The sequence below is a fragment of the Stigmatopora nigra genome, chromosome 12 (genome assembly GCF_051989575.1).
Source record: "Stigmatopora nigra isolate UIUO_SnigA chromosome 12, RoL_Snig_1.1, whole genome shotgun sequence".
In the NCBI taxonomy this organism is placed as follows: Eukaryota; Metazoa; Chordata; class Actinopteri; order Syngnathiformes; family Syngnathidae; genus Stigmatopora; species Stigmatopora nigra.
Genome location: NC_135519.1, coordinates 3951127 through 3969579, shown reverse-complemented (window position 1 = coordinate 3969579; position 18453 = coordinate 3951127). Strand labels below are relative to the sequence as shown.

Sequence of the window (18453 nt, the reverse complement as noted above, 5' to 3'; positions counted from 1 at the left end):
TCTACCAGGTTGAAGGACAGAACACTGAAAGACTCATTTGCATATAAACAGAGAGAATTTGGCTTTGTCAAGCAGATTGGTGTAACCTAGAGGTTTGTTTTTTTAGGCAGTGCCTTTTATCCACATAGGCCAAATCTTGCCCTTGAGTTCAAATCTCTTACCTTTTCATTATCTTCCCTCCTCATGTTTATCTAAAAAGTGAACAGTGTTTTTTTCGTCGGCTTTGTCGGATCAAATTATCAACGATTGCAATCAGTTCTTCATTGGAGACATAATTAAATTGGGCTTTCAAACGTGTCAAAAACATTAAAATAGCTGTCCTCATTTGTTTTTGTACTACAATAGTCTCTATTAATTGCTTGTCAATGCATAAATGGAATTTTCCAACGCTAGTAAATTGAAGATTTTTTTACCATTTCCTATTTTAACCAATTAGTTTCCTTTGACATGAAAAAATTAATTTTTTTTCAGCCTGTGACAATTCCAACGGTATTCTTGTCAGTCAGTTCTCCCAACCACAGAGGATTTTCAAGCAACTGAAGCCCTCAATTGGTTGAACAAATATAATAGAATTCAATGAAAGCAGCTTCCCATGAAGCATATCAAGCAAGACTCCAGGTGAGCCAACGATTGGGGCTTATATCGACGGATTTGTACATGCATGAAAAGCTGTTTTTATTACCACTTGGAAATAAAAGACAGAAAATCCGTTAGGAGCATTCAAGCACTTTGTCCAGTTCAGTAAAAAGTCAATCTAAAATGGCAGTGCACCCTAAAACTAGCGACAATTTAGTCCCGCACTTAACGAGCTATTTAAAAATAACAAGTACTAATCTATGAATCTTTTTCAATGCAGGATGTGCTGTTAAAAAAAGGTTAAATGTGAATAAAATGCCACAACAAAGTAGATCAGTGTCAAAGGTTAATATACACACTGAGAAAGTGTCTCAGTCAATTAAAAGCCAGTGAGAAAAGAACTAATAAACGATCAATAGGATCTGTGAACATAGACAAACGGTCAATGAACTATTAAAGAAAAGGAATGTTTTGTGGTATGGTTACAAAGAGAGCATTTGTGTCATGCAACAGCTTTTGAGAGAACAAGGACAACATTTTCGTCATAGTCTATTGTAAAGCATCAAGAGGAAACACTTTTTACAATATTAGTCTTAAATGAAACTAGCCCCCATTCAGGCAGGCAAAAAAATGATATCAGTCTAAAACTGATTACAATTATTAGTCCAGTAGATTTGTATGAAATTGAAAACTAGCATTCAAATTCCTATTTTTTAATGCAAAGGCTTCTCATTCTTCCGTGTGACAATCTTCCATTTATAATGGATTTAATGCTACATAATGCAAATTCTAAATCTATTTCCAATGTATTTTTTTTGGCAAAAATATATAAATAAACCAAGACCAAAACTCATTAAGAGGTAGCATTGACTTGCATGGAGAGCAAAACAACAGGCAAATTTAGTACAATTGGGCATGCATGCACGTACTTGATTCTGCAGTCTGGCCAGCATACCAATTTTCTTTTGTTACATTGACAAAATGTGACATTTTCCCTATTTATTTTTCCATAACAATAACAAAAAAAGCTCAATATACCTGAGAAAAATGTTTAGGCTATAGGAGGAAAAATAAAAAACTACAAAGCATATCAATACCTTACTTAACAGAATTATTCTCAATTGGCACTGGATAAGTTGGTCACATTTGGCCGCATTTTTCTCAAAATTCTGACTAAATCCTTTAAATTCAGCTATAGTAGATTCCTTTTTTTTATGACAGCACCTTCTTTAATCTAATCATATCTGACACTTTAGCGTCTCACAGTGCTTGGAGCTGTGAACTGCATTTCATTTCTGATTTGGAGGTCCAATTCCACAAATACATTAAAATGTGCCAAAAACATGTTTGTAAAAAAACGAAACAATAATCATTTTGAAAAGCATCCTGACAAAGACCTGACACGAGTAACACTTCAATTGAAATATTATTTTCTGAGAGCAAGGGGTTTGTGGTATTGTATCAAAACCACTAGAGAGCAGCAAAGATATAAAATATGGATGGGTTTGAAAATGCACCTGACTGAATGTGTTGTATGGGGGATGTATTTTCTTTTTAATAAATTGGCAAAAATGTTAAAAATTCTATGTTTTCCAGTCAACATGGGCTGCATAAAAAGTGTTAAGAACCATCAACCACCCTATGAAACATTTCCAAATTTATTGTTATTGTACACTTACAAAAAATGGCAGATAATAAAAAGTTATTTTCTATACACAAATACACCGTAAAAACAATAATACATATTTTAAAAAAAGAAAAAGAAAAACTTCAGTATTGTTTTCTTGACATAATGAAGGCACACGTCTACTCTATTTACACAGCAGAAAATATACAATGCCGTGCATTGTATATATATTAGTTAAATGAAGATCGTGTGATCGCCTTAAACTTATCATTGAAATTTAGTAGGGTTGAGTACAAAATTGGCTTGATTATCTTCATTTGAAATTGATGGCAAGTTTTAATATTTTACAAAATGTAGCATTTCTGTGTGCAAAATCCTACTAAACCCCAATTTATTAAAAAAAACCTTTGCACTCATCAGAAAAAAATATACAACCTTAAAAAGTGATTGATTAAATGCAACATTTTGTTTAAATCATCACTTGGAGAGGCACATTTTTTGTATGCTTTACATCTCAATTGAAGTCTACAGAAACACCAGATATCTATCCACTGAAAACTAAATTATATTTTTTTAAAGTGGTACACAAGCGCTCACAAAAAATAAGAATTTTAAATCCCAACCTGAGACAATGACTTTATTCATCAAAAAAGTGATGCTGATTGATTTTGACTGACATTGCAATGATGAAATTCATTGTTTAAACTTAAAAGCACGACTGTACTAGCAAAAAAAAAAAATCTTTTAAAAAGCTTGTCGATAGCTTCAATGTTTTTAGACTTCTGATTTCTGCTGTTACCATGACGACTTCAGCGAGGACTTCAATGGTCAATAAAACTCGAGGGGGGGGAAGAAGTGTAAACATGTCTGAAACAGTAAGAATAGAACTAACATTTTGTTTTATCTTCTTGTCTTATTTTTTTTCTTCTCTGCTCATTCTTTGCACACTTTGTTCTTTGCCAAGGAGAGAAAATGGTTGGCCAATTTGCCCGTCTACACTTGCCTCTTCGGTGCTTAAATTGGATGAAAAACAAACCAATTTCTCAAGCTGAGAGAAAGCACATAAAGTTCCACACTCTAAAATTTGACTTCAAACTCAACACTATTCTTACCATATTTTCTGAGATAAATAAATACCCAAATGGAAAAGTGCAGACTGACGGCAAATATGTATTTATTAAGATGGCATTTCACTTTCCCAGTAATTGTATAGAATCATAAAATAATAAAGTTATCTCAGTGTCTGCCATTGAGGAAACCATTTAAAATGGGAGGGTTGGCATTAAAAGCATCTTTTTTACATGTCCAAGTTTCCTCTTCTCAATTTTCCAAGACCACTTATCAATCCCTCCAGGCAGGGAAAGAGGACAATGTGTTTGGTTTTTCCCCCCAAAAGGGGCCAAGCCCACCTCCCCATTCTCTCCAACCAACCCTCCTCCAGATGGACAGGAAGTTGAGGTTAGCTCTGTTTAGCTTAGCACTGATTAAATGGAGGTTAGGAGGAAAGAGCAAGTTCACACGTAAATATCAATGGGAAAATGCCTTGTGTGACTTCCGTCTATTGTGACGGCGACCTTCTCAGTGAGACTAGAAATGAACAAAAACACATTCTTTGCAGTTAAACTTAGATCTCCAGCAATGCCTCAAGACAATTCCCTATGTTAGAATATTTTTCTGTAAATATCGAACAATGTTTCGTGTAAATAATAACTTTAAGGAGGAAACTGGATTGAGCGAAATAGTTCTAAATAGCGTTTTTTTTTTTTGCAAGATTTTATAAATAGTTGCCTCTCAAATTGGTTCCTTCAATTTTAATTGGGGAAATTTTCTGATTCACACATTTTGGGATGTGTCTGCTAGTTCTCTTTTTTTTAATGGACGTGTTTCTACCAGTAGCCAGAGGGATGAGAGGTTAAAGTAGTTGAAGCACCTCAGAGCTGCTGTGTGCTTCCTGAGTTGTATGTGGCAAGGAGACCTCGGAGAATTGAGATTTCCTAGCCAAACAATGAGTACGATGACGGCTGGTGTCAAAGAAAGAAAAAAAAAAAGCACAGGAAAGCTATTTCAGTAATGGTTGTTTGGCTATTTCCCGTTGCGAGTTTTTGTTTTATTTTTTTGCCATCTGCTCACTCTGCAAATCAAATGGCAAAATGGACTAATTGACTAAAGTAGATGAATTTTACTGAAAGCATAAATGAATCTCTCTTATGCAAAAGAACAGATGATACCTTTGTTGGAGGCTAAGATATTCTTTCAAACTGGAATGGGCCTGAAAATAGAGCATTTGTGCAAAAAATGGGAATAAAACGATGGGAAAGTCATAGGATTTTTTTAACCATTAAAATTCCTAATTGTGGAGTTTGGGTTTTGCCTTTTGACATATTTTGGGGTATTGGGGGCAAACTAATACAAAGTAAAAACCTGGCCAAACTCTTAAAGTCCTATAGTTTTTTGTCAGAATTTTGGTGTCCACCATAATATATTACAGTACTGTTTTGATAACATATATTAAATATAAAAACGCTGGTACCACCTTATTAGGCACACTTGAACATGTTTTAGTACAGATTTAGCAAGTTTGTCATTTCTGGATTGAATGGTGTAAGCATATCTATTGAAGAGGGCATTGCTTGAATGTGTGTGTGTGTGTGTGTTTGTAAAATATATTTAAAAAAAACACAAAATAAAGCGGATATACAGTGAAAATACGCAATAAGCAAATAGCGCAAAGACGTCAACTTTTTTTGGCTCTCCAGTGTCTGTGTCCAAAAACAAAAGTGACACTATTAAATTCCGATCTTATTCATCCTTAAATGTGATGTTCTGTAGTTGTTTTGTATGGCTGTAGACCTTAATTAGGCCCCGCCCTGGTGACTGGAAAGTGACAATATTGTTAATCTGGACAGGAAATGTTGACAATAATGTGTAGAAGTGGGCGGCAGGGCCTCAAAATTAGATCATAACAATTCAAGTAAATGTACAATGATTTCTGTAATATGGGAATGAAAATGCTGAAAACTATGTGTGTAATTTCTGCTTAGAATTAACGACATTTTTATTGCACACAATATTTAGCTCACCCTTGTTTTACACAATTACACCGCAACGTTAAAAAGCGCAAATGTCGTCCGTTTGATAAACCGGCGCAACTTGAAATGAAAATAAAATTGACCATATAGTGTTAAAACCTCAGAAGTCAACAGTTTAAAAGTAACATTTTAAAACTTGAGCTTCTGTTTTTGTACATTTTGGCATCGAACGGCAAGAAACACCAAAGAGAGCTGCGACCAGTCACATTTCACGGACGGCTTTTTCTTTTTTTTCTTATTTTCAACAGATATGTATGAAAAAATTTGACTTGAAAATTCTATTTACCTATTTTCTGAACAGCTTTACCTCACATGGTGCCGTCTGAGTTTTTGCCACCGGAAAAGGTACACCTGTAGTCTCGGTCAAAGGTCATCTAGTGGCGGTAATCCGACTCGTCCACGCCATACAGCTCGGCAAGGGTCCTGAACCTGGGACCCCAATCGCTCAGAAAGTCGTAGTCTGAGTCTGATCCGCCGCTGGAAGAGCTCCCCAGCGAACTGAGACTCCCCGCGATGGATTCGGGACCCTCGTAGCCGTAGATATGCAGCGTATCGTAAGGGAAGCCTTCACGGTCATGGTCTGCGTCGTGTTTCTTTTCTTCAATCATGGCCGCCATGTCGCCCTTACCGGCAGAGGTGGGTTGCATTTGGTGTGGGTGATGGTGGGGGGGCTGGGATTTCTGGACCATGGCGTAGAGAGACGGGTGGGGGAGGCAATCGGGGTGACGGAGGAGGGAACCATCGTGGAAGGCCGATGTTAGGATTGAGACGTCGTAGCTGAGAGAGAAGAAGAATGGTTTTAAGAGTTTGCCATTATGGGCAATAATTATTGAGGTTTTTTAAGGTCTGGCAAAAGAAAAAGTCCAAATTTTTGACTGAGAAATTAGTAATTGGTCCTGTAAGTGGATATATCACATAAAGGGGGGTAAAAAAAAGAAGATTTATGAATGCTTGAGGGAAATTTAGGCACCAAAAAATGTCCAGGGAAAAAGATAAAGTGATGGTGGTGTTGTTTAAGCATTAAAACATAAGTGACGCATTAAGCAGGCGTCTTTTAATAGGCTTCACATTAGATTAGATTCAGATTACATAAAACTTTAATGATTACTTTCAGATAAACTGGGTCACTAAATGATAGGATGCAGCAGAGCGTATAAATATTGCAAATGGAGGAGGATTAATACAGCATGTGGCTTTTCTTCAAGTACAAAGTGCCTAGCGTGACTAAGTCTGCAAATAAATATTGATATACACCAAAAAAATGGCATCAAGTATCGTCATTAAGGAAGAATAAGAAGATTCTTAATTCTAACATACAATTCAAGACAGCCTAAATGTCTGTTTTTACTTATTTAGGTATTTTTCTCCCTGGATTTTTGCACTTCAACACCATTTTTTATGTATTGATTGATTTTCTGTAAAGAATTCAACTTTGGGGGACACAGAAAAGACGTGTTTTCATACCCGTTGGTGTCCATTTCACCTCCGCCTTCCTCATCGTAGGTTACCAGCTGTTCATGGATCTCGCCGCTATTCTTCATGCCGGCCAGCGAGTCTTTGTGAAACCGTTTCTTCATCACAAATAAGATGACGATCACTGCAAGACATACTTTATCAGTTTTTTGGTGGAAAAGAAAATGCTTCCCACTCCCTGCTTTATTCTTAGAACACAAAGAAGAAAAGTTGTCCCCCCCCACCCGAATTTTTAGATGTTTGACAGACGGACGGGATTAGTGACTGTGTGAAAAAACTTGGGTTGGCAAGATTAAAGCGGTCAGCCAAGTCTTTTCTGTGAAGACGTAGGGAAATTAGGGCAGGAATGAGAACGGGGCCACGACGGGAAGCTAGTGAGGGAAAAAAAAGAGGAAGAGGAAGGCGATACTGCGTTAACGAGGGAGGAAGCCAGCCTGGAAAACTGACGGGAAAATTACCCGTGGAATGATTTTAGGTATCTGCAAAGTTTGCCTCTAGCGTAAGAAGCTCTTAAAACACGCCGAGCAACTCGGCAAGGACGGGAAGATGGAGGGAGGGAATATCAATGAGGGAGTATAGGGGGCCACAGAAAAAGGAGAAAAAAGACTGAAAAAAAGCCACAAAAAAGCCAGATAGAGATAGTGAAGGACAGAAAATGAAAATAGTGCCTTGATATTTTGAGGACGAGAGATATGAGATTCAATAGCCAAGCTTCAGATGTATTTGGTTGAGGGAAAATTGATTTTATGTTGCAAATATTTGCACTTGCAAAATGAAATGATGGGATGGTACAAAGGATTGAAGGAATGGGAAAGAACTGAGAAGAAAAGGAGAGAGAAAAGGGAATTTGGAGGACGCTTCTGACATTAGATAAACCGTGAGCTCGAGGGTTCTAATGTGAACCTTTCTCTCTTTTTTTCCTTCTCGCTAACTCTCTCAGGACATTCGACATCAGCCTTTTAGCGAGTGTGCCTTGTTCTGGGATGCTTGGGAAAGCAACAGATTAATCTTTTACAGCATATGCTCCGTGCTTTATTAAACTCGACAGATAGCCGACTCAGAAGAAGAAAAAGAAGAAAGACAATCAAAACCAAGCCAGATTTTTTTCCTTTTTTTTTTTTTTTTGGAGGGTCAAATGCAACTTGAGGCGAATGAGGCACGCCGTCGCTAAATTGCTTCGGGGGTGCGGCTGATAATGATGAGAGTGTTAAAGAGTTAATCTGGCCTGTGGTAAAAAGAGTTTTGATAAAGAGAAGGAAACCCAGTGGGACTCATAAAGAAGTAGAGCATATGAATAGTTCATCCACTTAATGTTTGCCGCTGTTTGATAAGCAGACGGCACCTAAAGTGCCAATTAACTTCTCATTAATGCTGCTATTCTTCACATTTTTTCCCACAACTTTTTCATTTGTCCCGACTTTCTTGTTTTTATACGTATCGTCATCTCTGCCCTCTCGTTGTTCTGCTATTAAAGTCATCAAGATCTTTAGTTATAATTGCCATGCTTTTTTTTTGGTGTGGATTTCAAGAAGGTATCAAAGAGAATAGCAGCAGGTTAGAAACTGTGGGTATTGTTTTTCGCATCTGGCCATGCATACATTAAACCAACAACACCAGGGGCTGGGAAAGTACTACTATTTAAAATTTTCAGAAAATAGAATGAAAGTCAGGATTAATTTCAGAAATTAGTGGTAGAACTGCACTTATGTGAAATGATGACACATCTTTTCTTATAATATTTTTCCATCTAGAACACATATTTTTAGGAGTTAGATTACATGTGTCAAAGTAGCGGCCCGGGGGGCCAAATCTGGCCCGCCGCATCATTTTGTGTGGCCCGGGAAAGTAAATCATGAGTGCTGACTTTCTGTTTTAGGATCAAATTAAAATCAAGAGTATAGATCTATATTAGATTTCTTGATTTTCCCCTTTTTAAATCAATAATTGTAATTTTTTCAGTCCATTTTTTAGTTCGAAAATCATTTTGTAAAATCTAAAAATATAGTCAAAAAATGCTAAAATAAACATTGTTTTAGATCTATAAAAAAAAAAAAACGAGTATTCAGGGCTTTTAATCCAGGTCTTTTAATCCATTTATATAAAAATTTAAAAAAAAAATCTAAATTATTATATCTAAAATGGTTTGGCCTACATGAAATCGAGTTAACGTTAACCCAGCCCGAGAACCACTTGACACCCATGATCTAGAATCATTCATTATGCGGATTTTCCACTTTTCCCTAAATCCTGTATTGCTGATGCCGTTAAAGGTGGGATTTTTACAGTGTGAATGGGAGAGCACGATTCCTGATTGAGGATTTTAACACCACATCAGAAGCAGAGTTGTAACCTCTTCCACATTGCCTTTTTTCATTGCCCCTTTCCGGCATTGTTGCTCTGTATTGACAGCTTAACAGTTGTGTACTGACCCAGTATGGTGAGTATGCAGAGCAGAATAGCGATGAGGACATGAACGCTAACTCCCATCTTCTGCGCCTCGGCTTTGCACTGCGTCGGGATACGTCGAGAGTCGCAGCGACACGCCTGCAAAAAGCGAGTTACGAAAATGGACTCAATTCCTGTAATGGTTCATGTATGAGACAATTCCAGACCTTGATAACCAGTTTGGTGACACTGGTTTGGAGTGGTCGGCCCCCGTCACTGATCCTCACGTCCACGCTGTAATCTCTGGGATCATCCAGATTGAACGGCCCTTGTTTCACCAAAACTTCTGCACTGTTGTCTGAACACAAATAGACGACGTGTGGGTGAACTTGCAACATCTTGAATTTAATCAGCGAACATTTTGTGTCCGACAAGGAAGCTATTCTTCAAGTGGTCAACACTTCCTGCTTAAACGACCATTTTTCTTTTGTCCATAATATAAAACATGGCTTGAGGAATGCCAGGGCCAACAATGGAAGGAAATAAGGAGCCTCGCAGTCTCAAACAAAACACGGAGTTAAACTCTAAAACAAACATGTTGACGTTCAAAAATTTTAAGATGGTCAACCAAGGCCATATCCTTGCAAGAGCATGAGTTAGAAAACAGATTTACACATTTTTTTCCCCCAAAAATATGCACGTATTGATCTGTGAAGGTTTATGGACGAATCCTGATAAGAACATAAAACATAAAACAAACTGCCTTGTTGGTTTTAAACAGTAATTAAGATTTGTTTTGCCTTTATCTCTAATAAACTGATTATTTCTTATGAATTCTTATTTTCTCACTTATCTCGCAATCAAAACAAAATGCACAATTATGACCAACAATTTTCATATTTTGTTAATACATTTTGAAGAGCAATTTACGTAAATCTCATTTTACAATGGTTTATTATAAGGAGTTGTTAAAACTGACATTAAACATACTAGTGGTTGAACAATTGTATTTGTTTTTGTTATCATTGCTGTTGATTTTTTAAGCAATAAACGACTACCATATTTTCACGACTATAAGGCGCACTTAAAAATCTTAAATATTCTCCAAAATATACTAGGCGCCTTATAACCCAGTGTTCTTTATATATAGAAAACAAATAAAAGTGTAATTCATTGAGGGTGCGCCTTATAATGCAGTGCACCTTATAGTCCTAAAAATACGGTCAAAAATCATTGGTTGTCTATTTTTCACTGTCTATGCAAACAAAACAAAACAAAAATATTCCTTTGGCTATCCCCAACAATCGCAGTCAAAACCATCCACAAAAGTAATATAAGTTGCATTAATGCAGTGTTCTGCATCTCACACTGTGGGCTCCCTTTTCCCACTCCCATTCCACTTTGCAATGCACCACAATACATTCCGCCAGGCAGCCTTCATTTTATGTTGCCACTGTCCAATAAACAACACGTGGCGTCTCCAAGGGTCTGTCAATAAAAGATCTAAACATCTTCTGTCCTGTACCTTCCTCTCCCTCCTCATCTTTGTTTGACGTGGAAGTCTATGTCGTCTCCTTGGATTTTTCCCCGCATTCTCTCTCTCTCTGTCTCTCATTTTTTGAATCTCATTATCTTGTCTCGCGGCACTTTTGTGTTTGCTCGCTAATGCGGCGAGCTTGGCGCCAACGCTGCTGGCTGTCACTTCCACGCCATCAGGGACAAAAATGACAAGAGAGGAGGGCTTGCTTTGGTTTTTAAGGGCACGGTAGTGGCTTGGACAGTGGCGAGGTGGTAAAAGCAGGGTTGTACCACATGAATATTTGACGGTTCTTGTGTGTGTAAAGCGAGTGTTAAGTGGCGCGACTCGACGACTTATGACATGTTGTGAAATGCACTCATCGCTCATGTTTTTCCACCTCCCTAGTGGCTCTTTACCTCTATCCATTCTTTTTGGAGCAGAGTTTTACCTTCTGCCTGACCTTGTCTAACTCATTTCACACAAGTTTTATTTATATATTAACAAAAAGTAGAACATTCATAAGAAATTCCTAAACAAAAGAGATTTTACGTAACACTTGCTTTCATCAGTATTGACTGAAAAATCATTCCGACTCAAAGTCACATTCGATTTTCACATTTAAACTTTTCAATGAACTCATTTACCGCTATAGTCGTCAAACTACCTGTCAAGGGTAGCCATTGAGTCAAATCTTCAACCTTTCAATTAAATCTTACCTTTTTTTTATTCTTTCAGACATGACTTTGCTGTTGACATTTTTTAATTCATTCTCTTTCAATTTGTAGCCATCTCCTTTTTACTACGGTACTTAAGAATCTTTATCTTTGAGGAGTGATATTTCAACAACAAAATGTTCAAGGAACTCGGTTATAGTTCAATGTTCCCTCTAATTTTTCGTTGGTCTTGGCACTGAGTACCAGTGTGAGTGACATCATCATTGCTCGCTATGGGCACACCAGTATCACACCTGCCATAAGTAGGTGCAAGTCAATGTTCCCTCTAATTTTTCATGTAAAACATGCTGTAAAACACGAAAAACATAAGAGTGGACAGTGCTACTGCCACTGGCTGCCTCGTAAATGGTGCCATCATGGGGAAAGGTGTATAAATATTTTAAAAATATAAAAAGAAATAAAAATTTGATTTTATTTACTGCGCGCCATATGATTGCTGCTGCGCAAAGAAGACAAGAGTAGTGCGCAATTGCGCACACACGCAGCTTAGAGGGAACATTGGTGTTAAACCATCCTACTAACTTATATCACATATATCTCAATGGCAGTCAATATCATAATTGTGAATAGTCAAACAGTTCTCCACAAAATACAGTGGCATATTCAATAATATTTTCATCATTGGTTGCCGCATATAAAAACCGGGTAGCGAGCCTGACTTGGCCCTCGGGCCAAAGTTTGGACACTAATGGAATAGACCGATGTGTCTGGTTTAAAGCAAATTATTAACCGTTTTAGGGTCAACATGCTGTTTGCCTGGTTTGTTTAGGGAACACAGTTATAGTTCGAAATTTTCAAGATGGACATTTTAAGGGCCGCTAAGCCTAGTTGAGGTTCGTTGAGCGCCATTGTCATTATTATTCGTCATCCTCAAGCTATTTTTCCTAATTCTCCTCTCCTCCCTACAGTTTCCTTTCATCTTTTTCATCCAAATCATCCTCATCTGTCTGTTCTCCATCACCGTTGCAGCATGTCGGCCCCCCACGGGAAATGGATGAGACCACTCCCCCCCCCCCCCCCATTCCTCCTTCCTGTTTATCTTTCTGCCGTTCGGCATGTTATTTCAGGTTTGACTCAGATTAAATGGTAACGAGTCACCTGAATGTCTCGTGCGACGACCTGAGGCTTTCATCTACACGCTCCTTTAACATTTGATGAGAACACTTGGTTCCTATTTGCTGTCTTCTTTTATCATCACCTTTTTTTTTTTTTTTTTACCTGGAGACATTGTACGCCCCAAAAACTGACATTTGGTGCACTCAGGAATCAAGTGGTACACTTTGAAAGATCGCTAGTCATGTTCAGGCAAATTTTCTTACTTTACATGGTTTTGAAGATGACAACATCTCTTTTGAAAGTATTGTGCAAATACTGAAGAACACGTTCCACTGAAAAGAATTAAACAATTCAACAGTATTTCCCATTTTTCACCTACTCGCCTCAAACTGCCATTCAGAACATTTTCGCTCATATTGTCAACATTTTCGCTCCACAGCAAAATTCTCAAACTTTCAAATTTACAAGGCATTTTATAGTTTTTCCCCTTCCACCCACATTCCTTCACAACTATTTCCGCTTTAAACCGATTAATTCAGGACATCCTGGAAACCATTATATATGTTATAAAAATGCCCATATTTATACATTTATCACATCCTTCCACAATTCTTGGCCAATTCAAATACTCCTAACTTCAAATTCCACATTTCAACAGTTAAATTAATTGCACTGGATTACATTTCAGCATCAGCTGTTTCACATTGACACGCAAGTTCCACAGAAATCGTATCCTCTTGTTACAATTCGTTCAACTTTAAAGTTATGGTATGTCACTTAAACCACATGTGATCTAAAAAAGCTCACAATTTACCATCACTCATTAGTCTAATAAACTAAATCTGCAACAAATCCAAACTTTCTTGTATAAAGAGGAGATTAAGCCATACAAAATCAATTCAAAGTCATTTTTGGATATTTACAATTCCAGAAAGTACACAAAACCTAAGTTTCACCATCTAAATGGCTTAAATATTATGAAAAAAACACCAACTTACTGCCAAAATCTCTAATAGAGAAATTGGAACTTGGAGAAGCCAAAACAAAGGTGAACGAGGCTGGTTGGTCATCCATATCTGTGGCCCTCAATGTCCCAATGACCTGATGGTACAAACACCAAAAGACAAGTCAAAAATAAGTAAATACAGTAGAAAAAAACAATTTCATAACCCCAAATATAATGCATGATCTTTCCCTGACAGTATTATATAGCTTACTGTATTGGCGTTGTCATTCTCACACACAAAAACCTCATCCACATCCATTTCGGGCTTATTGTCGTTGACGTCTTCCACGATGATGTTGACTTTGACAAATGACTCCAAACCTGCAATCAAACAAACAGGCAACAATCATCAAGCTTCTCATTGAGCTGCCTACAGGCGTTGCTTTACTTTTGCTTAAAATCAACCACAGTCGCCGTAAGGTAATCCTGTCACCATCATACAAAAGATCTCCAGGATGTGTCGTCCTACTCGTATTGATTTTCCTTGACGAGCTTTCGACATTTTTTTTGTTCAAGGTTTTATTGACTTACATTTTTCTTTTTTAGGTATTTTCTTTTCTTTTTCCCTTTATCAGCCCTGGAGCTTTTTTTTTTCATTTAGTAGAAGGTCTACCAAGAGTAGACATGCCTTTAGTATTATCCTTCTAGCTAGATTGTCTTTACAACATCAAATCAAGGAGTAAACCAACCAAAAAAAGTCAATAAAAACCATACTTTTAAAACAGCAAAATAAAAGAAAATAGAAAATAGAAAAGAAAATAGAGTATGATAGGTGTGTGTTTTTCATTTTCTTTTGACTGATTGCAGATTTTGGCGCAGAACCCATTTTTTTTTTTGGATGCTGTGTATTCATTTATCAATGCTAGCAGTTTTAATTGGACTTTTATCCATACCAAAGCTTTGCACAAATGTTGCTGTCAATGGCACGGCTGATTAAGGCCAACGGACAAAAGGGTGTCTATTTGCGAGCTGTTTGTTTGTCACATGAAAGGCGCCTTGTCATTCGTCACTTCTTTTAATGTCTCTCATTTAATATAGCGACTATCTTTAGTGCCGGATGCGGTTCACTATATCGGAGACCCTGTTGAGCAGGGCTCGGGGGACCGTTGTGCTCCCTTAACATGATGACAAACCACTAAAATAGATCTTTGGATGTTGTTGGATGCCCGTCTAAAAATACAGACTTTGCTTCGGGAGGGTACAGACGAACAAAGCGTCGGTGTAACGTGATTTTCTGCTCGCGCTGAAGCCCGGCCAGGTGTGTTGCCAAGGTGTTGGCTGCTTTTTTTTTCGTTCCCCGCCCGGTATGAGGCGACATGCTGCCTTTTTGCAACACATGCAAGAGAAACTGTGAGTTTGGCCTCAATGGCTCCCTCCCTGAGTGCATGTTATCCGACACATGGCTTCCATTTGCCTGTGAGGACCTTCTGTTTTGAATTCATAAAAGTGTGTCTATGTGCCAAAGAGAGGGTGTGTGTGTGTGTGTATGACAAACCGCTTGGCTCCTCTTGGGCTTTAACTTGGAACATGTGCGTGGCCTCAAGCTCTCGGTCCAAAGTCCTCAGGGTGGACATCTGCCCAGTGATCGGATTGATAACGATTGGACAATCCTTGTCCAAGATGGAGTACCTGAGGGGAAACACAGTGCAACAACTCATTTTGCTGACAGCATTTTTTCCGGCTATATTTTTAACCACGTTGTCAGTACTTTAAAAAGAAAGAAACTAAGTTCTGCACTCGATATTTCTTGCAATTCTTACCGGATACTTTTGCTGGCTTTGTCCGGATCTCTGGCATTGACGGTGCCAATGTTGTTGACCAGTCGTTCTTCAGGCACTTTGAAGGTGTATGTCAGTTGGGAAAATACTGGCGGTTCGTCCACGTCTAATACTTTAATGTTGACCTGCACATGTGGATGCATGAATGAACTTTTTCCATCAATGAAGGTGTTACATTAACAAATATAATTAAGGTTTATCACTGTTAATAGCACGGACATTTAAACATATTTTTTTGCCCTTTACCTGTGCTGTGGTGACAGCAGTAGCCACGTTGTCTGCAGGAAAGCGCAAGTTTCTCAGGTTTTCCCGAACTTGCACACTAAACGTAAAGCTGTTTCTTGTCTCGTAGTCCAGAGGCTGAAAATACAAGAAAAAACCTTTGAAAAAAAATCCAAGTGGAAATGTATTGGGTAAATATTATGGGAATTACAGTAATATTGATCAAAACAAGAAATGCAATCTGATTTAAGTTGCATTATTATAATTATTTCAAGTAATATTTTGGGCATTTATAAAAAGTCACAAAATCACAGCAGCACTTGTAGTCTATGTATGCAAACATTTTTTTTATCCATACAGCTATATTCTCCAAATGTATGCGCTCTCACTTTGATGTCAACAAACATACACGCTAAGTAGCACAATCCCCTCCGTTCCTGTTCCTGCGGGTTTTAAAGCCAGTTTACGGTTAACATTTGCGTGTTTTTTTATCTATGGACAGGTAGACGGGAGAGTACCCCTAACTGGATTATTCCCGCTAACGAGGCCTTCTACAAGGCAGTCGGTAAAAAACCTTTAACGAGCGTGCAGGCCACGGACGACTAGACGGGGCCACGAAGCCGGAGGACGGACGGCGTTTCTCTTTCCACGCTGTTGGAATACATTTGGTGCTCTGTGATGTCTCTTAAATACTTTATCTGAAACCTTGCAAGCGTGAAATATCTCCACTCAGCAGACCGGCAATGGTGCACATTGTTATTTATCAAAGAGCGTGTGTAAATGTGTGCGAGGGCATTTAAAAGTGTGCCTTTAGCCTCGGCTGCTTATGTTCTTTTTTGCTCTCAGATGTTTCCTAACGCGCCCGTGCCGCATTCTATTTATGTTCTCGGAGTCAGCCGAGGATAAAAAGACGCTTAAATGTCACTTTTAGAGGCAAAACGATGCAGCTGGAACATGGTCGAACTTGGCTATTCACGGGGGGAGTCGCCACCAGAAACAGAAATAGTAGACAATCCCTCTCGGAGAATAACTTTTGTTGTCATGCATAGCTCCCTCTGGCGGTACGTGAAAGAATTGCAGACGATTTAACTCATGATGGACATCCAATTTACTGGAACTGGGAGGGGCAACGTTGGAAGTCTCCCAGTTCCAAAGAGTTCAGTTAAAGTTCAATCTGCGTTTATACTTACTTGTCTGAGCATAAGGTTGCCGTCCTTGTTGGGCCCAATCTCAACGTAGAACATTTTGTTGTCAAGGGGTAAGGAGAAGATTGGCTCTTTGTTTTGGATCTGATCGTGATCTTCAAGTTCCAAAGTACCGATCCTCGAATTCAGTTTGTGGTTCTCAGGGATCTGCAAATCGTACATCCCTATGGAGCAAATGGAACATTAATTATTTATCGTGTTCCCAGAAGGTCTGGTAGCTTTTGTTTTATTCTCAATTGTTACCCTTAGATAAGGGAAATAACTAGAATAAAATTACATTCTCACATGGAAAGAATAACTTGAATTTTTCTTCTTAAGAACAAAAAGTATTGAGATAACCAAACAATAGAGTAGTGATTTTTCTATATGAAAATGACCCAAAGACGACAATCCACATTTTCCTAACTTACGTCTAGTGAAGGAGGCAATGTTATCGTTAGTGTCTGCCACACTGATGGTGACGGAGGTGGTAGCCGTGCTTCCTGATGCCATCCCTCTCATATCCTGAGCACGGACCACCACCACATACTGACTTTTGGTCTCACGATCCAGAGTGCCCACCCTGCAACTAATCATACCTGGATACACACCATTGTTTGTTAACGGGTTTATAGCAATTAAAGAAGAAGATACAAGGCAGTCAAAGTGAAAACCTGTGATGGTGTCGATTTCGAAGGCAGACAGGTCGCCGTCGGGCGTCAGGGAGTAGCGAAGCTCGCTGTTGGCGGTGCTGGGGTCGTCAGCATCCGTTGCCCTCACCTCAGTCACTTTGGTTCCTGTGGAAACTTGGATTTGTAGTAGTTGTCATGGAACTAGGCTTTAGCGAGACATACCTATGGTGGACCTTTCCATAATGGATCCGTTGTAGGTTTTGGGGAAGACCGGTCTGTTGTCATTGATGTCGGTCACCTGGACCACAAAGTCGCCCGAGTCTTCAATGAGGTGGTTGTTGCCGTCGTACATCCTGGCAGTCAAGTGGTATGCACTCTTCTCCTCGCGGTCCAGAGATTTGCTGACAAATAGGTCGCCTTTGTGGTCTACGGTGAAGATGCTGTCGGCGCCCTCTCCCTCAATTTTAAATCGCTTCACCTCCACTTTTTGACTCGACTTTAGCTAAAGAAAAGGATGGGGAAACAAGCATTTCAGATTAAGTTGTAGAAAATGAGCCTGCCCAAACTTGGTGGAATTTAATCAAATTATAACAGCTGACCGAAATTGAATAGACTTGTTTTTTGGGAGTTTTTGTTAAATGTTTGTTATAATTTAGAAAAACATTTTTGTTAAATTGTAGAAAACAAGCTTGCCCAAACTTGGTGGAATTTAATCAAATTATAACAGCTGACCGAAATTGAAGACTGTTTTTTTTGGTGTATTTTTGTGAAACGTTTCTTATAATTTAGAATAACATATTTGTAAGACGTGTGGTCCACGATCATCTCAATTTCTGACCATTTCTGGTTTACCTGTCCAATCTTGTAAGGAACAGGCGCTGGTTTTTCCTCTTCCACATAGAGCGAGTTCCATATCCACTCCCTCTTCCTCCTCGACAGGACAGGATGGCTCTCTTTCCTCACAATTTCTTCAGCCAAGCCTTGCCTCCTCGCCGATCCAGGCTCTTCGGTAACACCGGGCGAGACGGACCAGGCTATGATGGCCAGAATAAGCCCCGCGGTCCAGAGCCGTAGCAAAGCCATGATCTGTGCAGGGGGGGATAGGGGGAGTTGAGGATGAGGATGAGTGTGACATTAAAACCACTTATCAGCTATGCGCACGCTGCCCAAGA

General features: G+C 38.7%; 1 protein-coding gene across 3 annotated transcripts in view; it reads right to left on the bottom strand.

The window, feature by feature from the left end:
- Nucleotides 1-2218: 2218 nt before the first annotated feature.
- Nucleotides 2219-18453, bottom strand: part of cdh5 (cadherin 5) — a 40874-nt gene continuing 24639 nt past the window's right edge. For all 3 annotated transcript variants that reach the window (XM_077729400.1, XM_077729402.1, XM_077729401.1), the window contains exons 2-15: nt 18134-18367; nt 17504-17783; nt 17324-17446; nt 17081-17248; nt 16656-16834; nt 15490-15603; nt 15226-15368; nt 14961-15094; nt 13677-13786; nt 13458-13560; nt 9378-9508; nt 9195-9309; nt 6757-6889; nt 2219-6069 (exon numbers count right to left, since the gene is read on the bottom strand). In XM_077729400.1, the coding sequence (XP_077585526.1) occupies nt 5667-6069; nt 6757-6889; nt 9195-9309; nt 9378-9508; nt 13458-13560; nt 13677-13786; nt 14961-15094; nt 15226-15368; nt 15490-15603; nt 16656-16834; nt 17081-17248; nt 17324-17446; nt 17504-17783; nt 18134-18367 (2370 nt within the window). In that variant the 3' untranslated portion in view covers nt 2219-5666. The remainder of the gene's footprint in view (nt 6070-6756; nt 6890-9194; nt 9310-9377; nt 9509-13457; nt 13561-13676; nt 13787-14960; nt 15095-15225; nt 15369-15489; nt 15604-16655; nt 16835-17080; nt 17249-17323; nt 17447-17503; nt 17784-18133; nt 18368-18453) is intronic.